Raw genomic sequence first — 21523 nt, 5'->3', positions numbered from 1 at the left:
CATTATTTTTTTTTTACAAATGCCTTTGAGGCCTAATTTGCTTCATCCAAATCTGCATCTGTGTATATTTTTGCATTGTTTTTATTGTTTTAAATGGCTTTAGACTGTTTTGTTTGAATTTCTTGAATCATTTAGTATGTTTTTAGTTTTTTAAAATTATTTTGCCATTTTATATTGTTTAAAACCATTTAGACTGATGTTATTGTATACCACCCTGAGATCCTTGGATATAGGGCAGGATAAATAAATATCATCTGGTTTCAGTTACGCAGTGACACTGAATCAAACTATGTGAGAGTGACTTACTCACAGCTGAGAACCTGTGTGTGTGTGTCTTCAATTCGCCTGCCCACTTATGGCAACCTCATGGATTTCATAGGGTTTCTTTAGACAAGGATTCCTCAGAGGTGGTTTTGCCAGCTCCCTCCTCTGAAACATAGCCTACAGCACCTGTTTTTTTGTTTTTTGTTTTGGAGGGAGCAGTCTCCCATATAAGTATAACCAAAGCTTATCCTACTTAATTTCCAAGATCTGGTGCCTTGAGGGTATTTCAGCCAGGAGGCTGAGAATCTTAAGTATGGTAAACTCCAGAACAAAGAAGAAGAAAAGCTATACGGTGCTCAAGTTTATTTACCGAGATTGTTAATGAATTCACATATTCTTTATTGTGCTCACCAGTAAGTAGTCCCATTACGTTAAATGGATTCTGTACTCCTTCTTATCAGGCTCTTCCTTGTTAATGTACCTGTTCATAGCATTTGTAGGGGAGGAAGGATTTAAGGTGCAACAGACATCACTAAAACAAAACTCTTAGGGGCTTTTTCATTTTGTTGATTTAAAAACAAATCCACTAACACTTTTTATGTGAGCAATTGTGATCCAAATAGAGGGATTTAAAAAAATAATAATTGTTGCTATGCTAACAGGCACTTCAGGGGCCAAAAACAGACCTTGCATATGAATCAGGGTGACCAGACATCCTCCTTTTCCTGAACATGTCCTATATTTCAAACTTCTGTCCAAGAGAAATTCCAAAATGTCCTTCATTTTGAGCATCACTAAGAAGCATGAATTTACATTAGTGTTTTTAGCTTTTATTTTGCCAAGGTCTTACATTTTTCTTGAATGTTCTATATTTTACGGTGCCTTGTCCTCCTTTGTGGTTAGGACATCTGGTTACTCTGATATGGATACAATAGTAACCAAGATCTGTTAATATATCTACAGCGTTATATAAATACAGCAAATCTACAGTGCTATATAAATACTAATACTAATACTACTAATAATAATACCATAGGCCTGCCTGTAAAAGAATAACTCCAGTAAACATCTTTTTATTGTTCAAAGACAAATGCCAGTTTCTGACCAAGACAAATATTTGTGCCATATAGACTGCTCATTGTTTTTGAGATATAGCAAAGCACAACCCTTTGTGAAATGCAGTTTGGACAAGGTCATGTCTGGAATTATTTGGAGGAATACATGATCATTTGGGTAGATGATAATAGGGGCTGGGGATACTTAGATTCTCTAAGGAAAGACCAGCAGTAGACCTTCACTGTCATAATCCCTGTTTTCATCGGATAGCATCAGCTGATAGCAATAGAGCAAAGCATCAAATCAGAGACTTAATTTGCTGTCACTGTGGCAATATCCCTCAGATGTAAAAACTGGAAGCTGCCATATCAAATCAGACCACTGGGCCATCTAGCTCATGAGGGTCAGTACGGACTAGCAGGAGCTCTCTTTTTCAGAAATGAATCTTTCCCACTTCTACCTGGAGATTCTGTGGATTGAACCAGGGAACTTTTGCATGCAAAAGCATGTACACTACTACTGAGCTATAGCCATTAGCCTTTCCTCTACAAGCATTAAATGGACAGCAGCCTAGCAAGATCAGCCTATATTTTTCCATCACGTGATTATGAGTCATAGATTTTGATATCGTTTTGAACAGATTCATCATGGTTGCTTTGTGCAATTTTTTAAATTCATTAACAATCTTGAGCATGCCACTGGAATCACACACACACACACACACACACACACACACACACTGGCTTACCAAGCCAAGCCTAAAAAAGCAGAGTCCCCTTTCTGTCTGGGAAAGAGGTTGCTCTATTGTAGAGTCACGGAATACAAATACAGTGCTGGTCTTAACACTCGGAAAAGTGTTAGTATTGTTGTTCTGGCTTGCATGCTCTTGAATGACATTGGATTGGAATTTTCCTCTACACAGCAAGTCCTGCACAGGAGCAATCTGTCAGAGTGTCATTGAGGATCAATGCTAAATGTTACCCAGCAGGGTGCTGGTGTATCTCAGTGGGTGCATTCCTTTCTACTTTTTTGATTATGTTTGTTGCAGGGAATAATAAAGCTCTTGGGCTTTTGCATATACTATGGGGGGTGTACTGTACCAATGTTTCTATTACAAAAATATTTCTGACCCCAACATTCCTTTTAGAAACTGAGACTCCAAATTTAAAACAAAAGATGTTAATTGGTATTTTCAAAGATTCCTTCCATGTAATCAGATTATAGGGAGGTTCGGGAACAGTATGCCTCTCCCTCTAATTATATGAGCCTGTCAGTTAATCTGCAATGAGAAGCAGTCTTGAATACTCTGCAATTTTAGTATGCCGTAGCTACCATGGTTCAGAAATGTAGTCTTGGACCAATTCCAGGGGCATACAAGGAGAAACTTTCGCAAAGTTCAAGGTAAGGGCAAAGCCCATTGTTTTGGCTGCAACCCTGGCAAATAGTCAAATTAAGGCTATGTGGTGGGGAGTGAGTGAGAGGAGGAGCAGGGAAAGAGTGAAGGGAATGTGGAAGAGTTGTTATGACTCCAGTTGCATATAGAACCTGGGTCCTACCATTAGACTGTAGGAAATATTAACATTTACATAAAGCAGAGTGCAGCAGCATGCCCCAGCGAAACATGAGCTTCTGCTAAAAAAGAAAACTTGAAATCCATTAGAAATGGGAGAGTAGACTGACAAAAGAAAGTTGTATTTTGGTAAAAGAGTCCCTAATGTTAACTTTCATGTATGTGTGTATGAGCCATCCTGTGGTGGAAAAGACTCATGGATGCTTCCTTCATAGACAAACGGTTGTGAAACTTGAGCCTGTCACAGACTGCCAAAATAAAGCTGCTTCGGGTCTCTTTGGAGGTATGCTATTTAAATGATGCATGGGTCCTAAGAGTCCGGAGGTCGCGCCAAAGCCACACTCCATTCCTAAGCACTGGAGTGCAGCTTTGGTGCAGCTTCCGGATTCTTAGGATGCATGCATCATTTAAACAGCATACCTCCAAAGAGACCCGAAGCAGCTTTATTTTGGCAGTCTGTAACAGGCCATTGACTTTTGGAGAAAAGTGGAGGAGTAACCTGGAGGCAGGAAACAAAAAAAAAGGCTTGAGGTAGATTCAGGCATGAATCTATAGAGTTTTCATAAAGGTTGAAACAAGACGTGAAAACTAAGCACGGACTGCATGTCATAGATATGAAAACAAGACATGGAGTGCAAAGTTTCTCTCTAGCCCTAATTGCTTTTTTAAAAAAACAAGCACAGAGGCCTCTTTGTTTCCAACATAGACAATGGGCACTGGCTGCTAGAAGATGATGGGAAATCATGTGGTTGTTGGAGCGAAAGATACGTGGAGTTGTCAGGAAAGCAACATTCCTTTCTCTGAGATTTTAGAACCAAAATCCAAGACTGGGAATGGGGGAGTGTCCCTTGGGGATGTCATAGGCTTTTATCACACAGGGGAAATAGGGGGTTTAAAAAGGCATTTTCCCATGACATTCGCATGATTGCGGGAAAGATTTTCTCACGAAATCACAGTTAAAGAGGACTTAAACTGGGAATAACCAAGAATGTTCCAGCAACAAATCATTCATGGGGAAATCCCGCAAATGATTTGTTGCTGGAGCATCTTCCTGGGATAAGTCCTCTTTAATCGCAATGTGTGGAAAAATCTTTCCCGCGATTGTGCGAATGTCCCAGGAAAATGCTTTTTAAACCCCCGATTTTCCCCTGTGTGATAAAGTCCATAGGAATAGTTGGGTCTTTCTGGTGTCACAGAATTGGGGCAGGCAAAAATTAGGAATGGGTGAGATCCAGTGCTGGGGTCACCTGGTTATGGAAAAAAGACACAAGGCCAATGGACCCAGAGTTTGCTTAAAACCTCTGTGTGTGTGTGCACGCCTTCAAGCTACCTGTTGACTTACGGTGATCCCATGAATTTCATAGGGTTTTCTTAGGTAAGCACTCCTCAGAGGTGGTTTTGCTACTTCTTTATTTAGGCCAAAACCTAACTAACCAGGCAATATGGTCATCTGGAGCTAGGACAGGAAAACATTTCTTGATTATGCAGGTAGCAAAATGTGCCCAATAGCCTCAGAAGTCGGTTCCATTCCCTTTTGGGGTTGCATCCACATTGAGTGGAAAGGTTGTAGTGCTCTGGCTAAATTCTCAGAGCTTTTCTGAGTTTTCCTGGCTATGTTTCTCCAGGGTGGGGGACATATGCAGGGCAAGCAGGGGTAGAAGATAGACATAGTTTTGTAAAGCAGAGGGTGGGCAACTGCTGTGGGTCAGGGGACTATATTGCCCCCCCCAAGAGATCTTAGAGGGCTGTACTTCCACCACATCCCACCTGCAAAACAAAAAATTAAAAGACCTTTTGCCTCCAAAGGATCCTCATGCCCTCTAGAGCATGTGGCAGTCATTTTATGCCATATTTTTGCCTCCCTTGGGAGATTTTAACCACTTCTCATTCACTTCCTGATTTTTTAAAAAGTCCACTCCTGGACATAAAACAGCCTTCTCCCCTCATGTTGCAAAATTGCCTCCTGCACCCACAGAGGCCATATGGGAACAAACATTTTGCCTGCCACTGTTATAAATCCTTTGCATCAATCTCTAACTGTTTTCAGCTGGACCCAGACTGATTGGCTCAGTGCAAAAATACTGATATGTGTGCTGTATTTAAACAATGCCAGCATACCAAAAAGCCAAGAACGAGCTGATAGCATGAGAGAGAAGTTACGTAGAGAGAGCTGGGGCTCTTTCACATTACACAGCTGTAGCACTATGATTCCACTTTAACTGCCATGGCTGAATTCAGTGGAATTCTAGTATGTGCAGCTTAGGGTGGGCCATTGAGAATTCTTACCCAGAGGGCTCCTCTGGTGCCTCTGATCAGATTATGAACTCCATCAGTCCATAGGGCTCAGCCATGGCACTTAAAGTGGAATAATAGTGCTATGATTGTATAGTGTGGAAGGGTCCCTGATCAGTGCATATTCTTTGATCCTTGTGCCATTTCCTAGATCCCATGCTGCTGCTGAGTCTTCTGGAAGGCTTAACTCTTAGCCTTGGGCAGTTTTTAATCCAAACCCCATGCTGCTGGTGGTGGTTCTTGTGAAAGAAGAAGTATCATGAATTGTGAGGTTGGCTCTCCATTTTTGTCTTTCTCCAGATTGTACAATGAGCCAATGACTACACTTATCATTTCTCTCCTCCATATTTACTACTCTTACTAGCTTTTTGATGTCTGATATTGCACAAGCACAGCACACAGTATAATGTGTATAATCATAATAAATTCTCATAGAGTTAACTGGGATTGCTGTGCCCCCTCTTTTTATTTGTAGGGCTCAAGGTAGCCTAAAACAAGTCCAGCCTATATGCATCCTCTGAAAAAAATATATAAGAATATTGTACAGTGTTTCCACATTGGTACATTTTAACACCTTTTGAAAAATTGTTTTATAGTTCACCTTTTTAGTTCTGTCATTGTGCTTATTCACACTACAACTTTTGTAGCAGTCTAATTATTGCTTGTAAAACACTTAGGAGTTGTAGTTGTATGCCCTCCAACTATCCTTATTTGACAGGGACAATCCCAATTAATCCTTTGACATCCCATTTTTTCAGCTGCTTTTAAAACGACCAGGTTTGTCTTTCCTCCTTCCTTTCCCCCCTTTGTCCTCACTTTCCTTCAGCTGCTACAAACTTCAAAGTGCAAAAGTAGTTTGTAGTCAATGAACTCAGCGGAGGGGGGGGAGAAGACAAGAGGGGGGAGCTCTGCCCTTCCCAGTAGGCTCAGGCAAAAGCAAACCTTTTCTAACTTGTTTGTCCTTTCTCATTGGTAATTTTTGCCATCTTGACTGCTCTCTGATGTTGCTTGGCCACACGTGTCCTGGTTTTCATCTGTGAAATGTTGGAGATTATGTCTCAGAAGCCCAGGCAATCCCATATGTTTGTACCAATAACCAATGGACAATTGGTGGGTAAAGTTGTTTTAACTTCTTTTTAAACATGAAGATGGTCATTCTATCTTTTAAATGGTTAATATAGAGGTTAAGTCTGAACACCTTTGGTATTACATTAAATACTAATTCACTTACAGTTACAAGAGTGACACAAATGTTAATAGATTAGTCAAGATATCTCACAATGAATATAAACCTAAATGAAACAATGTACTAGTAGTTCATTGTACAGTTAACACAAATACAAAAGCATATCAAAATAGAAGCAAAACCAAGTCATCCTATCCAAGGATCAATGTGACCTGCAGCAAAAGCCCATCCTTCTGGCCTCTGGCACTTTCAGGCAGCAGCAACTACTGTCTCTGGAGCCATTGGAAGCCTGTCAAAGGGCTGCCCACCCAGGTCAAATAAAAATGAATCTGGCAGGTTTTGCATGGGCTGGGGTTTGCAGGACTCGTGGTTAGATAATCTTGCAGTGTGACGGATTCTGAATCAAGATGAGGGTTGCGTTATACAGCAGCCCCAACTAATACTTGTCTGGCCATTTGCCTTTATTTGGTTTTATTTATCCTGCCTTTCACCCAATATGGAACACAAGGCAGCTTACAATATCATCTGAAACAAAATATAGTTAAAACAATATAATACAAAATTACAAACCATCCAATTAAGACTTTGATTTGAATTGCTGAATAAATCTTTATTAATTTTACAAACATACAAACTTTATGCTCTTATCACAAAAAGCATAACCAAAATTATTATCCTATAGCGCAGATGTTCCACGTGTCCTTACTTCCTGTCTTTCCATGTCTTCTTTTGTGCTGCTTAACCCAAATTATTTGCATTCTTGCCATCAAGCATATACAACCCCTCAATTACCAAGCCAAACCTTTTAGCCTTTCTTATACCGTTACACAGTTATCAAGAAGCCAGTAAAATATATATATATAACTCTTTTCTATTTCCCTGGGTTGTATAGAACAAACCATATTCTCCAATAATTCCAGGTAACAATAACCTTGTTTTCGTTTAACATATCATCATTTCCTGGTTTAGCCCATCTTTATTCCTTTATATATTTATATAACCATCCCTACCAGTTTATCATCTAGACACCATCTCTTTTTTAGAAACAGCATTATTTGACCCCATTCCATTTCCAGTCTCTCTTTCTTCTTATTCTCCAATTTACATGAAAGTAAGTCTAACTGTTTAATGTCACTTAATTTACTTAGCCATTCATCGATCTGTAATTTTTGACTCTCTTTCCAATACTTCGCAATAATCAGCCTCGCAATAGTTATCATATAGAGTATGATTTTCCACACTCTTCTCTCATCTTCTGCCTTCAAAAAGGACGTCATATTTAATAGATAGATTTCGGGTCTTTTTTTATATCTTATATCGAATATTTGTTGAATTATATTGTGTACTTCATTCCAAAAAACCTTTACATTTCCACATTTCCACCACATGTGGATCATCGTCCCCTTCTGTTTCTTACAGTTCCAACAAACATCACTTTCAATTTTAAACCTCCTTTTTAATCTCGCAGGTGTATAGTACCATCTGGTACTGATCTTTATAAAATTCTCTTTCAGATCCTGACATCTAGTGAATGCATTTGTCTTCTTCCAAGCATTTTCCCATGCTTCAAATGATATTTCCCGTCCTAGATCTTTTGCCCAGTCAATCATATATTGTTTCACAGGTTCTCTTTCTAGCTCTCTTTCTCTTAATAAGCTATAATATTTTGCAATTTTTTTTCCTCGTTTTCCAATATTAACTTATCCAATTCCGATAGCTTTGTTTCAATCCCAGATGTCTTAATGTCTTCCTTAAATCTTTTCATTACTTGATAATAGCTATACCAATTTATTTCTTTACCCTCTTTAAATAATTCCTCTCTAGTTTTAATGCATACCCCCTGCCCAGCATTAATCTTTATTAAATCATAATATCTTAACCAATTTTCCTGCGTATCCCATCTGTTTGCAAAAGCCTCCTGGGTTGATACCCAACCCGGGATCTTAAAATAAAACTTTATCTTAATTATTTTCCATGTCTCAATTAATGCCCTCCGGATCGGATTATTGTAAAAATCCTTATGTATCCCGTCTTTATTGTACCAGAGGTAACCGTGCCAGCCAAAGCGGAGATTAGCTCCTTCCAAGTTCAAAGTGTTTTTATCCTTTAATCTAATCCAATCCTCCAACCAGGTCATATTGCATGCTTGTCTGTATAGTTTAATGTCTGGCATCGCACACCCTCCATTTTCTTTTCTTTCTTTTATATAATTCCATCTAATCCTAGCTTTCCCACCTTTCCATATAAATTTTTTAAGTTCCTTGTTCCACTGCTCAATTACCTTGTTATCAATACTGATTGGTAGGTTGGAAAAAAGAAACAAGAACCTGGGCAGAATGGACATCTTTATAGCACTTATCCTACCAAGTATAGAAAGGTTTAAATTCGTCCATCTGCCCAGGTCCTTTTTCATACTATTCCAATTAGTCTTGTAGTTATTATCAAATAAATTCATATTATTATTTGAGATAGTTATTTCCAAATATTTTACCTTATTTTGTATCTCACATCCCGTTTTAGCCCTCAATATTTCTTTTTCTGTACTATACATATTCTTAGTTATTATTATTGACTTCCCTTTATTTATCTTAAATCCAGATAATTTCCCAAATTGATTTAGTTCCGCCATCAACATTTCAATATTCTCTATCGGTTTTTCCAATATTACCACGAGATCATCCGCATACGCTTGGACCTTAAGTTCCTCTCCTTTTATTTTTATTCCTTTAATTTTCTGGTTTCTTCTTATGTTGTTCAATAAAAATTCCAGCACTATTATGAACAGCAAAGGGGACATAGGGCACCCCTGTCTTGTCCCTCTTTTTATACTGAATTCCCTTGTTAATTCTCCATTAATTATTAGCTGTGCCGTTTGATTCTTGTATATTTCCTCCACATTTTTAACAAAATTATTCCCCATGTCCATTATTCTTAACAAATTAAACATAAATTTCTAGCTTATGCTGTCAAAGGCTTTTTCCGCATCCACAAATAGCAGTGCTGCTTTCTTCTCATTGTGAGTGTTATAATAATCTAACACATTTATTACATTTCTTATGTTATTTTTGATTTTTCTTCCCGGTAAGAAGCCGTTTTGATCTTTCTTTATTATTTCATTTAAAATTATTTTAAGTCTATTTGCCATTATGAATGCGAAGATCTTGTAATCATTATTCATTAAAGAAATTGGTCTATAATTATTCATTATCATCTCATCTTTGCCCTCTTTCGGGATTAGTGATATCATTGTTCTTTCCCAGGAATCCAGTTTTCCTTCCTTCGGAACCAGGTTAAATACTTCTCTCATAGGAGCCCGCAATTCTGGTTCAAAAATTTTGTAATATATTGAAGTAAGTCCATCCATCCCTGGGGCTTTTGCATTTTTGAGCTTCCCTATAGCCTCCTTAATCTCCTCTAAAGATATTTCCGCGTTCAGCTTTGTTTTTTGTTCCAGGTTTAATTTTAATTCATTACATCTTAGTATCTCTGCTGTTTGTTCCTCCTCAACCAAACTTCCCTTTTCCTCAAATAAGTTTTCAAAATATGCTACAAAAGCACTTCTTATTTTCCCCAGTTCAGTTATTACTTTATTATTCTGATTAATTTTTGTTATTATCTTTTTCCCTCTTTCGTTCCTTAACCTATTAGCCATCCACTTACTAATTTTATTAGCATTTTCAAATTGATTCTGTTTTAATTTTTTAAGATTTACAGCTACTTCTTGAATTATTTTCACTTCCAGTTGTCCTTTTAGTATTTTTATTTCATTTTCCAGTTTCTTACTTTCCTTTATTTGTAACTCTTGTTCCTTTCTTTTAAGCTCTGCTCTGATTTTTTCCTCCTTTTGCCTTTCTTCTCTTCTTATTTGCACCATTCTCTGTATGAACAACCCTCTCACAAATGCTTTACTTGCATCCCACACTACCTTCATTTTATTTCCCTTGCCACTATTCTCTTCAAAAAATAATTTTAACTGTTCCCTGACCTTATTTACAAAAACCTCATCCTCCAAAATATCCTCATTTATTCTCCAACCTATATTCTCCTTCTTATAAGTATTTAATTCCAGTTCAATCATATGGTGGTCAGAGAATATTCTAGGCCATATTTCCATTTTTTTGACCTTTGTTATTATTGATTTTGATAACATAATTAGGTCTATTCTGGAGTGGGATTTATGCACTTCCGAATAGAAAGTATATCCTTCTCTATCCCTATTATGATGTGTCCATGCATCCAACAAATTGAATTCCTCTTTTAGATTAAAGAAACTCTTAGGGAGTTTCCCTTGAAATTTTTGTAGCTTCCTTTTTTGGGATTTTCTATCCTTAGCCGGGTTTAGTACCCCATTGAAGTCTCCAATTAGAATCAGATTCTCTTTTCCAAATTCTCTTATATTTTCGGCCAGTTTCTTATAAAATTCCTCTTTTCCCTCCAACGGACCATAAACATTACACACCAAATATTTAACATTGTCTATTGTGATTTCTACACACAACCATCTACCATCCTTATCTTTCCCAACAAAATTTGAATCATATCTTTTGCTCACAAAGGTAGCTACACCTCTTTTCCGTTTGTTTATTGTTGCACAGAATAAATTTCCAATTTTACTATTACGCAAATACTTGATGTCCCCATTTTTCATTTTAGTTTCTTGCAAGCATAATAAATCAAAGTTCTTTTTTTCCAAAAAATGCATTACCTGCCTTCTCTTCTTTTCTTGACTTATTCCCTTTATATTCCAAGAAATTAGTTTGAACCCCATTTCTTCTTCGTTCCTTTGTCTAAATCCAAATATAACCTATTGACTTCGTGCTTTAAAAGTAACCTAAGGGACTAACCAACACCTCCTACTGCTCCTTCCTCTCAATTATCACAATTTGTCTCCTCCGTCTCCTGATTTTCTTTTTTCTCCTGAATTTTTTTCTGGTAGCTTTCTTCCCTTTGTTTATTGGAACTTTCACCCTCCCTTTTATCTCTCTCCTCCCTTTTTTGTCTTTCTTTATCTTTTCCTTCTTGCTCCCTACTTTCCCTACTCAGTTTTTCAAAAAAGGATTTTGCCTGTTCCACCGAGTTTATCTTATATCTCTTCTGGCGATAATTAAAAATTATTCCCTCTATTTTATCCCATCTATAAAATATCTCATTTTTCTGTAACAGCACTGTCAAAAACTTATATTCTTGTCTTTTCCGGATTACCTGTAAAGGCAAGTCCTTGTATATCTCCACAATTTTATCCTCAACAATTAGTTTCTTCTCATAATTTCTTTGTAGGATCAGTTCTCTTATTCTAGAACTTGTAAAGCACACTGTAATATCTCTATCCAGTTTTCTCTCTTTCACTATTCGAGAACTAACCCTAAAGATTTTGTCCACCTGTGCCTCCAGCAGATCTTCATCAATCTCTATATAATTTGCTAATATTGGAATAACCTTGTCATATATTCTCTCATCCTGTTCTTCCTTTAAACCTCTTATCTTAATAGCCCTTTCCCTATAACGGACTTTTTGTAACAAGCCATTCTGTTGTTCTCTAATCTGAGCCCTTTCTAAATCTTCTGTTCGTTTCTCTAAATTTTCCGTCCTCTCTGACACCTCCTCAATTTCTAATTTAACTCCGGAAATTTCTTTAGTTAAGTTATCTATTTTCCTCCCCAATCCATCCAGATCTTTCTGAACGTCCTCCCTTATTTTTTGCATATCCTCCCTTAATTCATTCCTATTCTCCTTCAGTTCCTCACGAATTTCTTTCTTAAAATTTTTTTTTAATTCCCTCAGTTCCTGCAAGATTATAGAACTAACATCCGTTTGTCCCACTGATCCACGTCTCGCCGTCATACTTCTAGTATACATCCACTTTCTAATTTTTTAACTATATTAAAGTATATTAGACCCTCTGCCACTTCCTAATATGTTGTTAATCACACACTAGTCAATTCCCTTTGTTATTGTTATTATTACCCTCCCATCAACTAATTTTCTAATCCCCCCCAAACAACAGAAAGATTAAGTCCAAATTCAAGAGGTTTTCCAAACAAGTTTGTCTGACACAGCTGTGAAAAGTTCCAAAAAAGATGTCTCTTATCTAAAGTAAGAGTCCTCACAGCTGCACCTGTTTTTACAAGCTTTTGGTTTTGGTTCTTCACTACTACCGTCCTTCAAATCAACTGTTATGTCTTGATACTCTTTAAGCCTCAGCTGTTTCCAATTATTGCAGCTCCGTCCAATTATCGTAAGTTTTCACAGCAGACTCCCAAAGTTTAGTTTGTTATACTTCACAATACTTCCTTTTTGTTATTATTGTTTTTTGTTCCAAAGCCAGAAAAATAGGGAGAGAAAGACAGTAATAATCAAGGGTATTTGAGTTCTACAGTCAGTACACTAATAAAGAGTCTTTTAAAGTTCCAGACCCGCTAATCACCAAACATCACACACCACTTCCCTTTTTTCCTTTACTTTCTCCTCCGCTCTTCAGCTTCTCTCATCTCTTTGTCTCTCCTGATTCAAAGGTTTAGCATTTAGCATAGTCTCAAAAGTCAACAACAGAAGAGAGTCATGTCCTTAAGCAGATTCACTCGTAATCCATCCGTAGCTGCAAGAAGCGAAAATAACAATTTCCTGGCCTCCAGCAATGGGTTCTTTACAAAAAAGTCCAAATGCAGTGGTTTCCGAAGCCACTAATATTTAGCTTGAGACTCTGGCGTCTCCTGGCATTTGCCAGCCACTTCTCCCGCAAGAAAAGACAAAAGCCCTTTTGTTTCAAGGTTATCTCTTTTCGCTTTTAAATGAAAAGGAGATGTTGCTCAGAAGCCTCTCCCACACAAAGAGACTAACAAGTCTTCCCTTTCTTTCATCTTTTTCAAAGCCTTGAGTTTACCGCGTTGGCTGGTACCTTGCGGAAACAATAGCAGCAACGAATGCCCTCTGACTCCACTCCTCCTTCTCCTTTGATTTTCCCCCTCCGGGTCCTTCTCCAGGAAAGAGGTATAGGGTCTCCTACGGGCCTCGTACCCCAGGTCTTCCCCGACTCAGGGTATCCCCATAATTAACAGGCTTGCTGCTATTGAGAAAAGCAGTGCGGAGCCTCCGTCTCGTACCGCCAAGTGCCTCCGCGGCTAAACCGGAAGAGACCTTCCTGAACTCTATATGCCAATTAAGACTTTGATTTAAAATAGTTGAAAACATATTCAAAGCATAGTTTAAACAATATTAAATAAAAAATCCTTCTGCTTCAACTAGTTGAAAGCTGAAAATCCATTTAAATTAAAATGGCTTGCCTAAACTATGGGAGAGGGTTGGGAAGGGGGATACCCAGGCCTTGATTTCTTGCAGAAAATTGGCTAAGTGCTTCAAAAAAATTTCCATGGAAAAAGACAGAGCACACACTGAACTTTTATTCCCTTTAGCTGTCTGAGGAGCTTATTCTTACACAGAATCTCTGATACTTCTATAGGCATGAGCGAATACACACTCGAAGACCCTATCGAGTTGATGCATCTGACAAATATTCTCCGGATGATGATCTAGTAAACCTGGAAGTCCTGGATGAGGTAAGGTATGCCAAGATAATTAATTCCCAAAAAGTGATCTTGCCTCCTCCTCTTGTCTGCTTTGAGACATTCTTAGTACTGATAGTTTCACCATGCCACCAAGTTAATTGTTCATAGCTCTGATATGAAGAAGGAAAAAGCCCTGTGTCATATGATTATGATCTCTTGTCATAGCTTCATTTATATTCTGAGCATTTAGATTGCTCTGTTACAGAGGAGAACCAGGTGATGAATGGCAGTAGGTTGTTATTATTTCTGCTTGCTACAATGAGAAACCCAGTGTTTGAACCTCAATATTAGGATATGTGTATTTCAGAAATTCTTTTCTCATTGAAGGGTTAGGTAAGTAGTAGCATGTATTTAAAAAATTGTAAATATATGGTGCATATTCTTTTTTAGGTACATAGGCGGGATACAGACGGGCAAAAAGGGGTGTATTCATGACGTCATGAAGGTAGAGCCTTCAGACGGGCCTTACCTGAATGCCGCCATGAACACGCCCCCCGCACGCCCCAAGCGGGAAGAAGCGGCATTAAAAAGGTGCTGCTTTTCTCCGCTTCTTTTCCGTTTGATGCGCAGCTGCGCAGCTCTGTCTGTAAGCTGCTGCACCGGTACGCCAGAATTGCTACGCCGCTAATTTAAGTTGCCCATTTAAAAGCTCCGTGTCTGCTGCATCACATAATGAGTCGGGGTCCTGGAACATGCGCAGTTTGCAGTCAGGCTTTAATTGCAGCGTCAGCTGCCATGCAGGTGTGGAAGCTGCAGCACAGCTGCAGCGCATTTTAAGACTCGTAACCCTAACCCTAGAGCAACATGTACGCATGCGCTGCTTGGAAAGTTTGGACTTTAAAGTGAACCCCTACACACATTCCTGTGCCATTTTCACCTAACAATAAAAAACGCTAAAACTGTAAATATTTACATATATACAAGGGAGGTGATGGGGGATGGCAGGGGGACAGCGGTGGCAGCAGAGACAGCTGTAGCTGTGCATTGCAGATTCAGCAAGAGCGCGGGGACCAAAGGAGAGGAGGCATCTATGATGCTGGTGACACTGGCAAAGTGCAAGCGGACAAGGATGCCAACACCAGCTGATCACCAGCTGGCAGGAGACCACCATTGTTCTTGGGCAGAGCGGGGGGAAAAGTTTTAAAGGGGCTTGGGCACTTTAAATGTGCCCATAGGCTTTCTGCCGCCGCTGCTTAGCGCTGCAGCTGCGCAGCTGCGCATCCGCCAGCCGGCAAAGGAAAAAAAAGCCCCGTTTTTGGCCGCCCGTGAGGAAGCTGCCTCTCTCTTTGCAGCGTCCTCCAAGGCGGCGGTTTGGAAATTGCGGGTCCGAAACGGACCCAGGTGAGGCGTCTTCACTGCCCCCCATGTGGAAGCCCCATCTCCTGAGCCACGCCCCCGGGGCGGGCGGTCTGGAGGCTCCGTATTCAGCAGAATACACCTCCAAGACGTCTTCCCCTGCCCGTCTGTATCCCGCCATTGTCTTGTTAATTCTAGCTCCATTGATTTTGATAGATACATCAGATCACATGAGGTTGATCTACTTTTAGATATTGCTTTCAGTTTCTTGGGAGTGGGGGCAGATCCCTTCTTCAGCCTAGACCAGATTTCCCTGTACCCTCAAAACCTGCTCTAGATGGTTGAGTAATCCTGTGAATCGGGCTTCTGGATGGATGGAAAGAGGAGAGGAGAAGCAAAGAAAGCACCATCAAGCTAGTGAACAGGCAATACAGTGATGTTGGATTTAGGCCATGGAAATTGACCAGACAAGAGCATGCACTCCAGTTGTCCTGATTTGGCAAGGACTATCACAATTAATCCTCTGCTGTCCCAATTTTTCACCTGCTTTTAAAATGTTTCAGTTTCTTTCTTCTCCTCCTACTTTCCCCCTTTGTCTTCCGCTTACTTCAGTTGCTGCAATCTGAATTCAAAATGCAAAAGTGACTCAATCAACTTAGAAGTGGAAGAAGACAGGAGGGGTGGATTTTTATCCTTCCTTGTAGGTGCAGACAAAAGCAAACTGCTGCAGCCTCTTCTAGCTTGTCTGTTCTTCATGATTAGTAATTTGGGCCCTCTTGATCACAGTGTCATGCTGCCTGGGTGCACGTCTCCCAATTTTCATCTGTGCAATATTGCAGGGTAGGCGAGAGACAGACAGAAACTACTAGGGTGTCACTAGAATGCTCCCTCTGAGAAATTGGTGCCACTCCGTTTTAATGTCTTCCATTGTACTCATTCCTATTCAGATTAAGCAAGTCCTGTTGAGCTCAATGAGACTTACTACCGTATATTAAAATGCTAAGAAGCAATCTAATGCACCTTTAACAACCCACCTACACATACAGTGAGAGAGAGAAAGAGAAGGAAAATCACATGAGTAGCTAGGTGTGGCAGCAGTGGATGGAATCCCTCTCCAATACCTGTATGGTTTTTGTTCTGCATGGAATAGGGACCTGCAATCCCACTTCCTACCACTTGTTCCTCCCTTCAATGGCCTTCTGAGAAGTTACACCCTCAACCCTTGATACCTCCCTTCTTACTCCTCCAGGACACACACACACACTTTGGAGGAACTCAGCTTTGAAAGTATATCTTGGTGCTATACTTTGTCTTTAATTTCTCTGATTACATAGTATTCTGAATGTACAATGAAAGGAAGGTTCTATGACTTCAGTAACTAATACATTCTCTCTCTGTAAACTCAATATGTGAATAGTGTTGTTTCTGCCTATTACTATGTGACATACATAATTTTCCCAAAATCTGCTTTGTGCAGATTCCCCCTAGATTGTTGGTGTTTTTTTAAAGAAATGAAAATTTGTTAACTCGCATGGGAAATTTGGGAGGGGGATTATTGTTTCCACAGAATGTCTTTGATCTGTCAGGAACACAGAACTGAGCTGTTAGCAGGATATTTGTGGGTACTCATTGCATCCGTATAGGGCAACAGGTCTGCTTATCCTTTTTTCCCTTCTTCTTTAGATAATTTTGTGTGGCATTATATGGGTTCACTGATTTTAATATGCAGCTCTGCTGTTATTATCATTCATTTTTGGCCTTTAGATACCAGGATATGTGCAATGGGCTGGTGCTGAACCTATTGCATGTTGGAATGGAGCTATACTGCTAATCAATCTTTTTAGAATTTCTGTCTACACAAAATGTGAACTTGTCTGAGTTTTCTCATGCAGAAGAAAAAGTGATATCTATGGTCTTCCATATGAAGTGGATATCTCTGTTTTGCTTTATTGGGAAATAACTTCTCCAAAGAGCCCAAATCCATAGCACTCATATAAAGGATTTCTAGTTTGGAGCACCTTCATGCTCTTCCATATAAGATCCATTTCCTCCTATATATAAAAAAATATGTGGGATAATTTATTTTCACAATTTATCACTTCTTAAAAACAATGTTGTGAGGGTGTGTATTTGATGTGCTTAATGGTAGGAATGTTACATTTGGTAGATCTCTCTAGTCTCCCACACTATTTTTATTATTTTCACTGAAAAGAAAGCAGGGTCTCAGTCCTGCAAAATTTAAGCACATTTATATGACTGTAGATCTCAGTGGGCAATTGACTGAAATTAATGACATGTAAAAGTGCTTTACTTTAGCTGGATTTGAGCCTTAGCTAAAAAGCCACACTCGTAAGCAAAATCATTGTACATTTTATGTTTATAGCCAGCAATTTAGCTTAATGTTATGGGTATTATATGGACAGGCTTTTTAAAAAAAATAACAATGAGCCAAGAAAGTTAAATATATTTCATTGTGTTTTTCTGTTCCCACTATATATTTAGATATTAGCATATCTACAGTTTATTTCTCCAAGCCACACAATAAACCTAACAGACAGGCTTATTACTTTCAGCATGGCCTAGTTATAGATTTATCTTGGCAAGAGATATGAGACTATGAAAACAATGGTTTTATATAGAGAAGTCAATATTTGACGTAAGTGACAAATAACATTTCAGATTATCGCTTATTGCTTCATGCATTTGATGTACTTCCTTACAATGAGTTTCCTATCTGCAAAAAATACCGCTTGACTGTAAAACTTGTAATCTTTTCAGGAGACAATTATTCATCAGTTGCAGAAGCGCTTTTCAGACTTGCAGATTTATACTTATGTTGGAGATATCTTAATAGCCTTAAACCCCTTCCAGAACCTCAGCATATATTCTCCACAGGTAAGAGAAAGCCCAGAATCATCATCATTTTGTTTTTTTTTTAAATGCTGACTATTGGAGAATCACATTGTTTCTTATATAAGAAAGAGATCAAAACAAGGCATTTTAATTTTTTTTTTAATTATAAACACATATACATACAAAATAAAAAACAAAAATAAGGCAATTTTAAACAAAGGATCTCATGTTCTGATAATAAAATGCTCCAGTACTTCCCGTACCATGACATCTACTAATCTCTTTGTTTTAGTTGTGCTATCAAGTGTCTTATAATAGTAAGTGAAGGAAAGAAAGAGGAGGAAGGGAAGCTATTTGGGCAAGTACTGTATATACTCATGTATACATCTAGAAATTTTAGTCAAAAAATTGACCCCAAAAAACTGAGTCGACTTATCCACGGGTCCATAAGAGTTCTATATTTTAACTCATATTAAAAAAGGAACCATCCCCTTGTGAAACTCAAGAGTGTAATCTATTCTGGAAGCATTGACTCTCCCCATCTCTCTCATCTATCCAGCCTTTAGGGTGAGCACCAGCAATCATGCCTGCTGAAGTTTTTGGCATCATTTTCCTTTTTTTCCTCCTCCTTTAGATCCTTTGTTGCATGATCCCAAGTTTTACCTTCCACTTATCCATGGGCATAATTTTGGCCCCCAAACCTGCCCTCGACCTATATATGAAGCCGACTTAGTATAGTATATACAGTAAACACTTTCTACACTGAAGCCCCTCCATTCAGTCCCCAGCACTTTTGCCTAAAGGACTGGGAAGCAGGTGATGGAAAGACATTTCCCTGAGAGCCTGGAAAAGATGCTGTCAATCAAACTAGACAATATGGGGTGAGATCAGAGCTTTGAAAAGATATGCTTTGGACTAAGAACTCTCCTAGCCATCAGTTTTGGGCTAGATGGGCCTGTTTCTGTTCTAATATAAGGCACTTTCTAGAAAAACAAACACACATTGAAAGTAGATGCTGGGATAAATATTTTCCTTGTACATTCATATGACAAGAAGGGAACTACTTGCATGGTTGACATGTTGTGCTTTGACAACTCTTTTTTCTTGTTTAGTTTTCCAAGCTTTATCATGGTGTAAAGCGTTCTTCAAATCCACCCCACATATTTGCATCTGCAGATGCTGCTTACCAAGGCATGATTACTTTTAACAAAGACCAGGTAGGGAAACACTCACTTTTAAAAATACTTAATGTTGCTTGCATAATTTGGAAACAAACTGAAGTTTTTATATTTAAGATGTATTAATTTAGTTTGAGATTCATTAAATGTTACCAGTTGTTACTAGATCCTGCCTAATCTTACAAGCTAAGTAAGGTTAGCCTCAGTTAGTATTTGAATGGGAGACAGCCAGCAAATACAAGCTGCTGTAGTCTATATTTCTATGAAGGACTTGGCAAAATCACTTCTGAGTTTTGCTTGCCTAAGAAAACCCTATGAAATTCATGGAGTCATCATAAGTTGACAGGCAACTTGAAGGTACCACTGCACGCACATGTGGAACTTTGTGAGGTTGTGCTTAGCTAAAATTGAACCCTGAATTTCTTAATAGTCCTTAAACATTACTGTTTTTAAGGTGTTTTTTTTTAAAAAAATTACATCTAAAATGTGACAGTTTGGATACAGACTTAGCTATCCTTAGAGGAAGCCATTAGCTGAATTCAAGTTTACTTCTGCTAGCAGAACTGGGAGGGCAAAATCCCTCACCATTATGCATCTCCAAAACTCACTGTGGAAGGCTGGGAACCCCTCTCCCCCCCAGCACTGATTTCCAAGCAATGGGATGGACCTACAAATTGGAAGGGATGGAAGAACATTCTGTTGTGTTCATAAATGAGCAATAAAGGGATGTTGGCTCTGGACCCCTGAAATCCCTGGGACTTACATTAATCATGACTAAATTGATTTGAGTGGGTTTGCTATAGAGATAACAAAGGCTGGATCCATTCCAGTGTAAGAACTTTTAAAAATGCATTATTGGAAATATTTGTCATATAGACCCTCAGCTCTCTTGTCAGGAGTCAGTATTATTATTATTATTATTATTATTATTATTATTTTATTTTCCTCTATATACAAAATATTCCACATTGAGATTTGTCATGAAAATATAAAACATAAATATAGTTAAGTCACTGTCATAACACGTAGGACTGCTCTTAAAAATGTTCTTAAAAAGAAGAAAAACATCGTAAATTTCTTTTATATCTTGATCCCTGAGCATGTAGGGTTTGCCTCTTATGGCACATTACCTTCTTTTAAGAGGACCACCTTTCCCTAATTTTTCCCCATTTTTTTTTCATATGCTTGATTTGATTTTCCCACTGTAAGCATTGTAAGCTGATCCATTATGATAAGCTCCTGTACTTTACGCTTCCAGTCTAGTAGATCCGGTATAATACTTGTTTTCCAATATCTTGCAAGCACCATTCGGGCTGCTGTAATTATGTACAGTATTATACTGGTATAATCATTATTTAAGTTACCATGAATTATGTCAGTAATATTTAGTAAGAACAGTTCAGGGGATAGGGAGATATTGATCTCTAACGCTTCTTGTATTCCTTTATGAATTTTTTCCCAATATTTCTGTACTTCCCCACATTTCCACCACATATGGTACATTGTTCCAATTTTCCCTTTACACTTCCAGCAAAATGGACTACAATTTGAATTCATTTTTGATAAAGGGGAGGGGGTTAAGTACCATCTGTAAAATATTTTAAGGAAATTTTCTTTAAGAGTATTACACCTTGTAAATTTTTGAGTGTTTGACCAAGCCTTTTCCCACATTGTGATAAGAATTACCTTAAATTTTGCATCCATTTTATCATAGTTTCCTTGATAGATTCTTCTTTCATTTCAATATACAATAATACTCTGTATGTCTTTTTAACAAACCCCTTTTCTCCTCCTAAAATGATTTTATCAAATTCTGTCCATTTTGGTTCTATTCCATCCTTATTAACATTCTTATCAAAGTCCTTCCTTAATTGAGCATATTGAAACCAATTAATTTTTATTCCTTGCTGCTTTAATTGAGTTTGTGTCTTCATTTCTGTTTTTTCATTAACTGTTATCAAATAATCATTATATTTTAACCAACTGTAACCTCCCTTATAGTCATTTTTGTGAAAAGCTTCCTGCGGGGAATTCCACCTGGGAATTTTTGAATAGAGAAACTTCTTGTAATAGTTCCATGTTTTAATTATGACTTTCCTTATGTTGTGTATTTTAAAGGTTTTATCTGTCTGTTCTAGTCGTAAGTACATGTGCCATCCTGCCTTTAGATCTGCTCCCTCCAACTCCAACAATTTCGGATTTTCTAGAACCATCCATTCTCTTGCCCACAATAGTGTACATGCTTTATAATATAATTCTAGGTTGG

At 38.3% G+C, this 21523-nt stretch overlaps 1 protein-coding gene across 7 annotated transcripts in view; it reads left to right on the top strand.

Annotated features, from left to right (window-relative positions):
* MYO3B (myosin IIIB) overlaps positions 1–21523 on the top strand; it is a 395071-nt gene that overhangs the window by 152052 nt on the left and 221496 nt on the right. For all 7 annotated transcript variants that reach the window (XM_089519779.1, XM_089519780.1, XM_089519778.1 and 4 more), the window contains 3 exons: positions 13825–13921; positions 18005–18121; positions 19192–19296. In XM_089519779.1, the coding sequence (XP_089375905.1) occupies positions 13825–13921; positions 18005–18121; positions 19192–19296 (319 nt within the window). The remainder of the gene's footprint in view (positions 1–13824; positions 13922–18004; positions 18122–19191; positions 19297–21523) is intronic.

This window comes from Sceloporus occidentalis, unplaced genomic scaffold (assembly GCF_023333645.1).
Source record: "Sceloporus occidentalis isolate IW3139 unplaced genomic scaffold, rSceOcc1.0.p SCAF_4, whole genome shotgun sequence".
NCBI classification, from domain to species: domain Eukaryota; kingdom Metazoa; phylum Chordata; class Lepidosauria; order Squamata; family Phrynosomatidae; genus Sceloporus; species Sceloporus occidentalis.
This window is presented reverse-complemented; position numbering and strand designations above follow the sequence as displayed.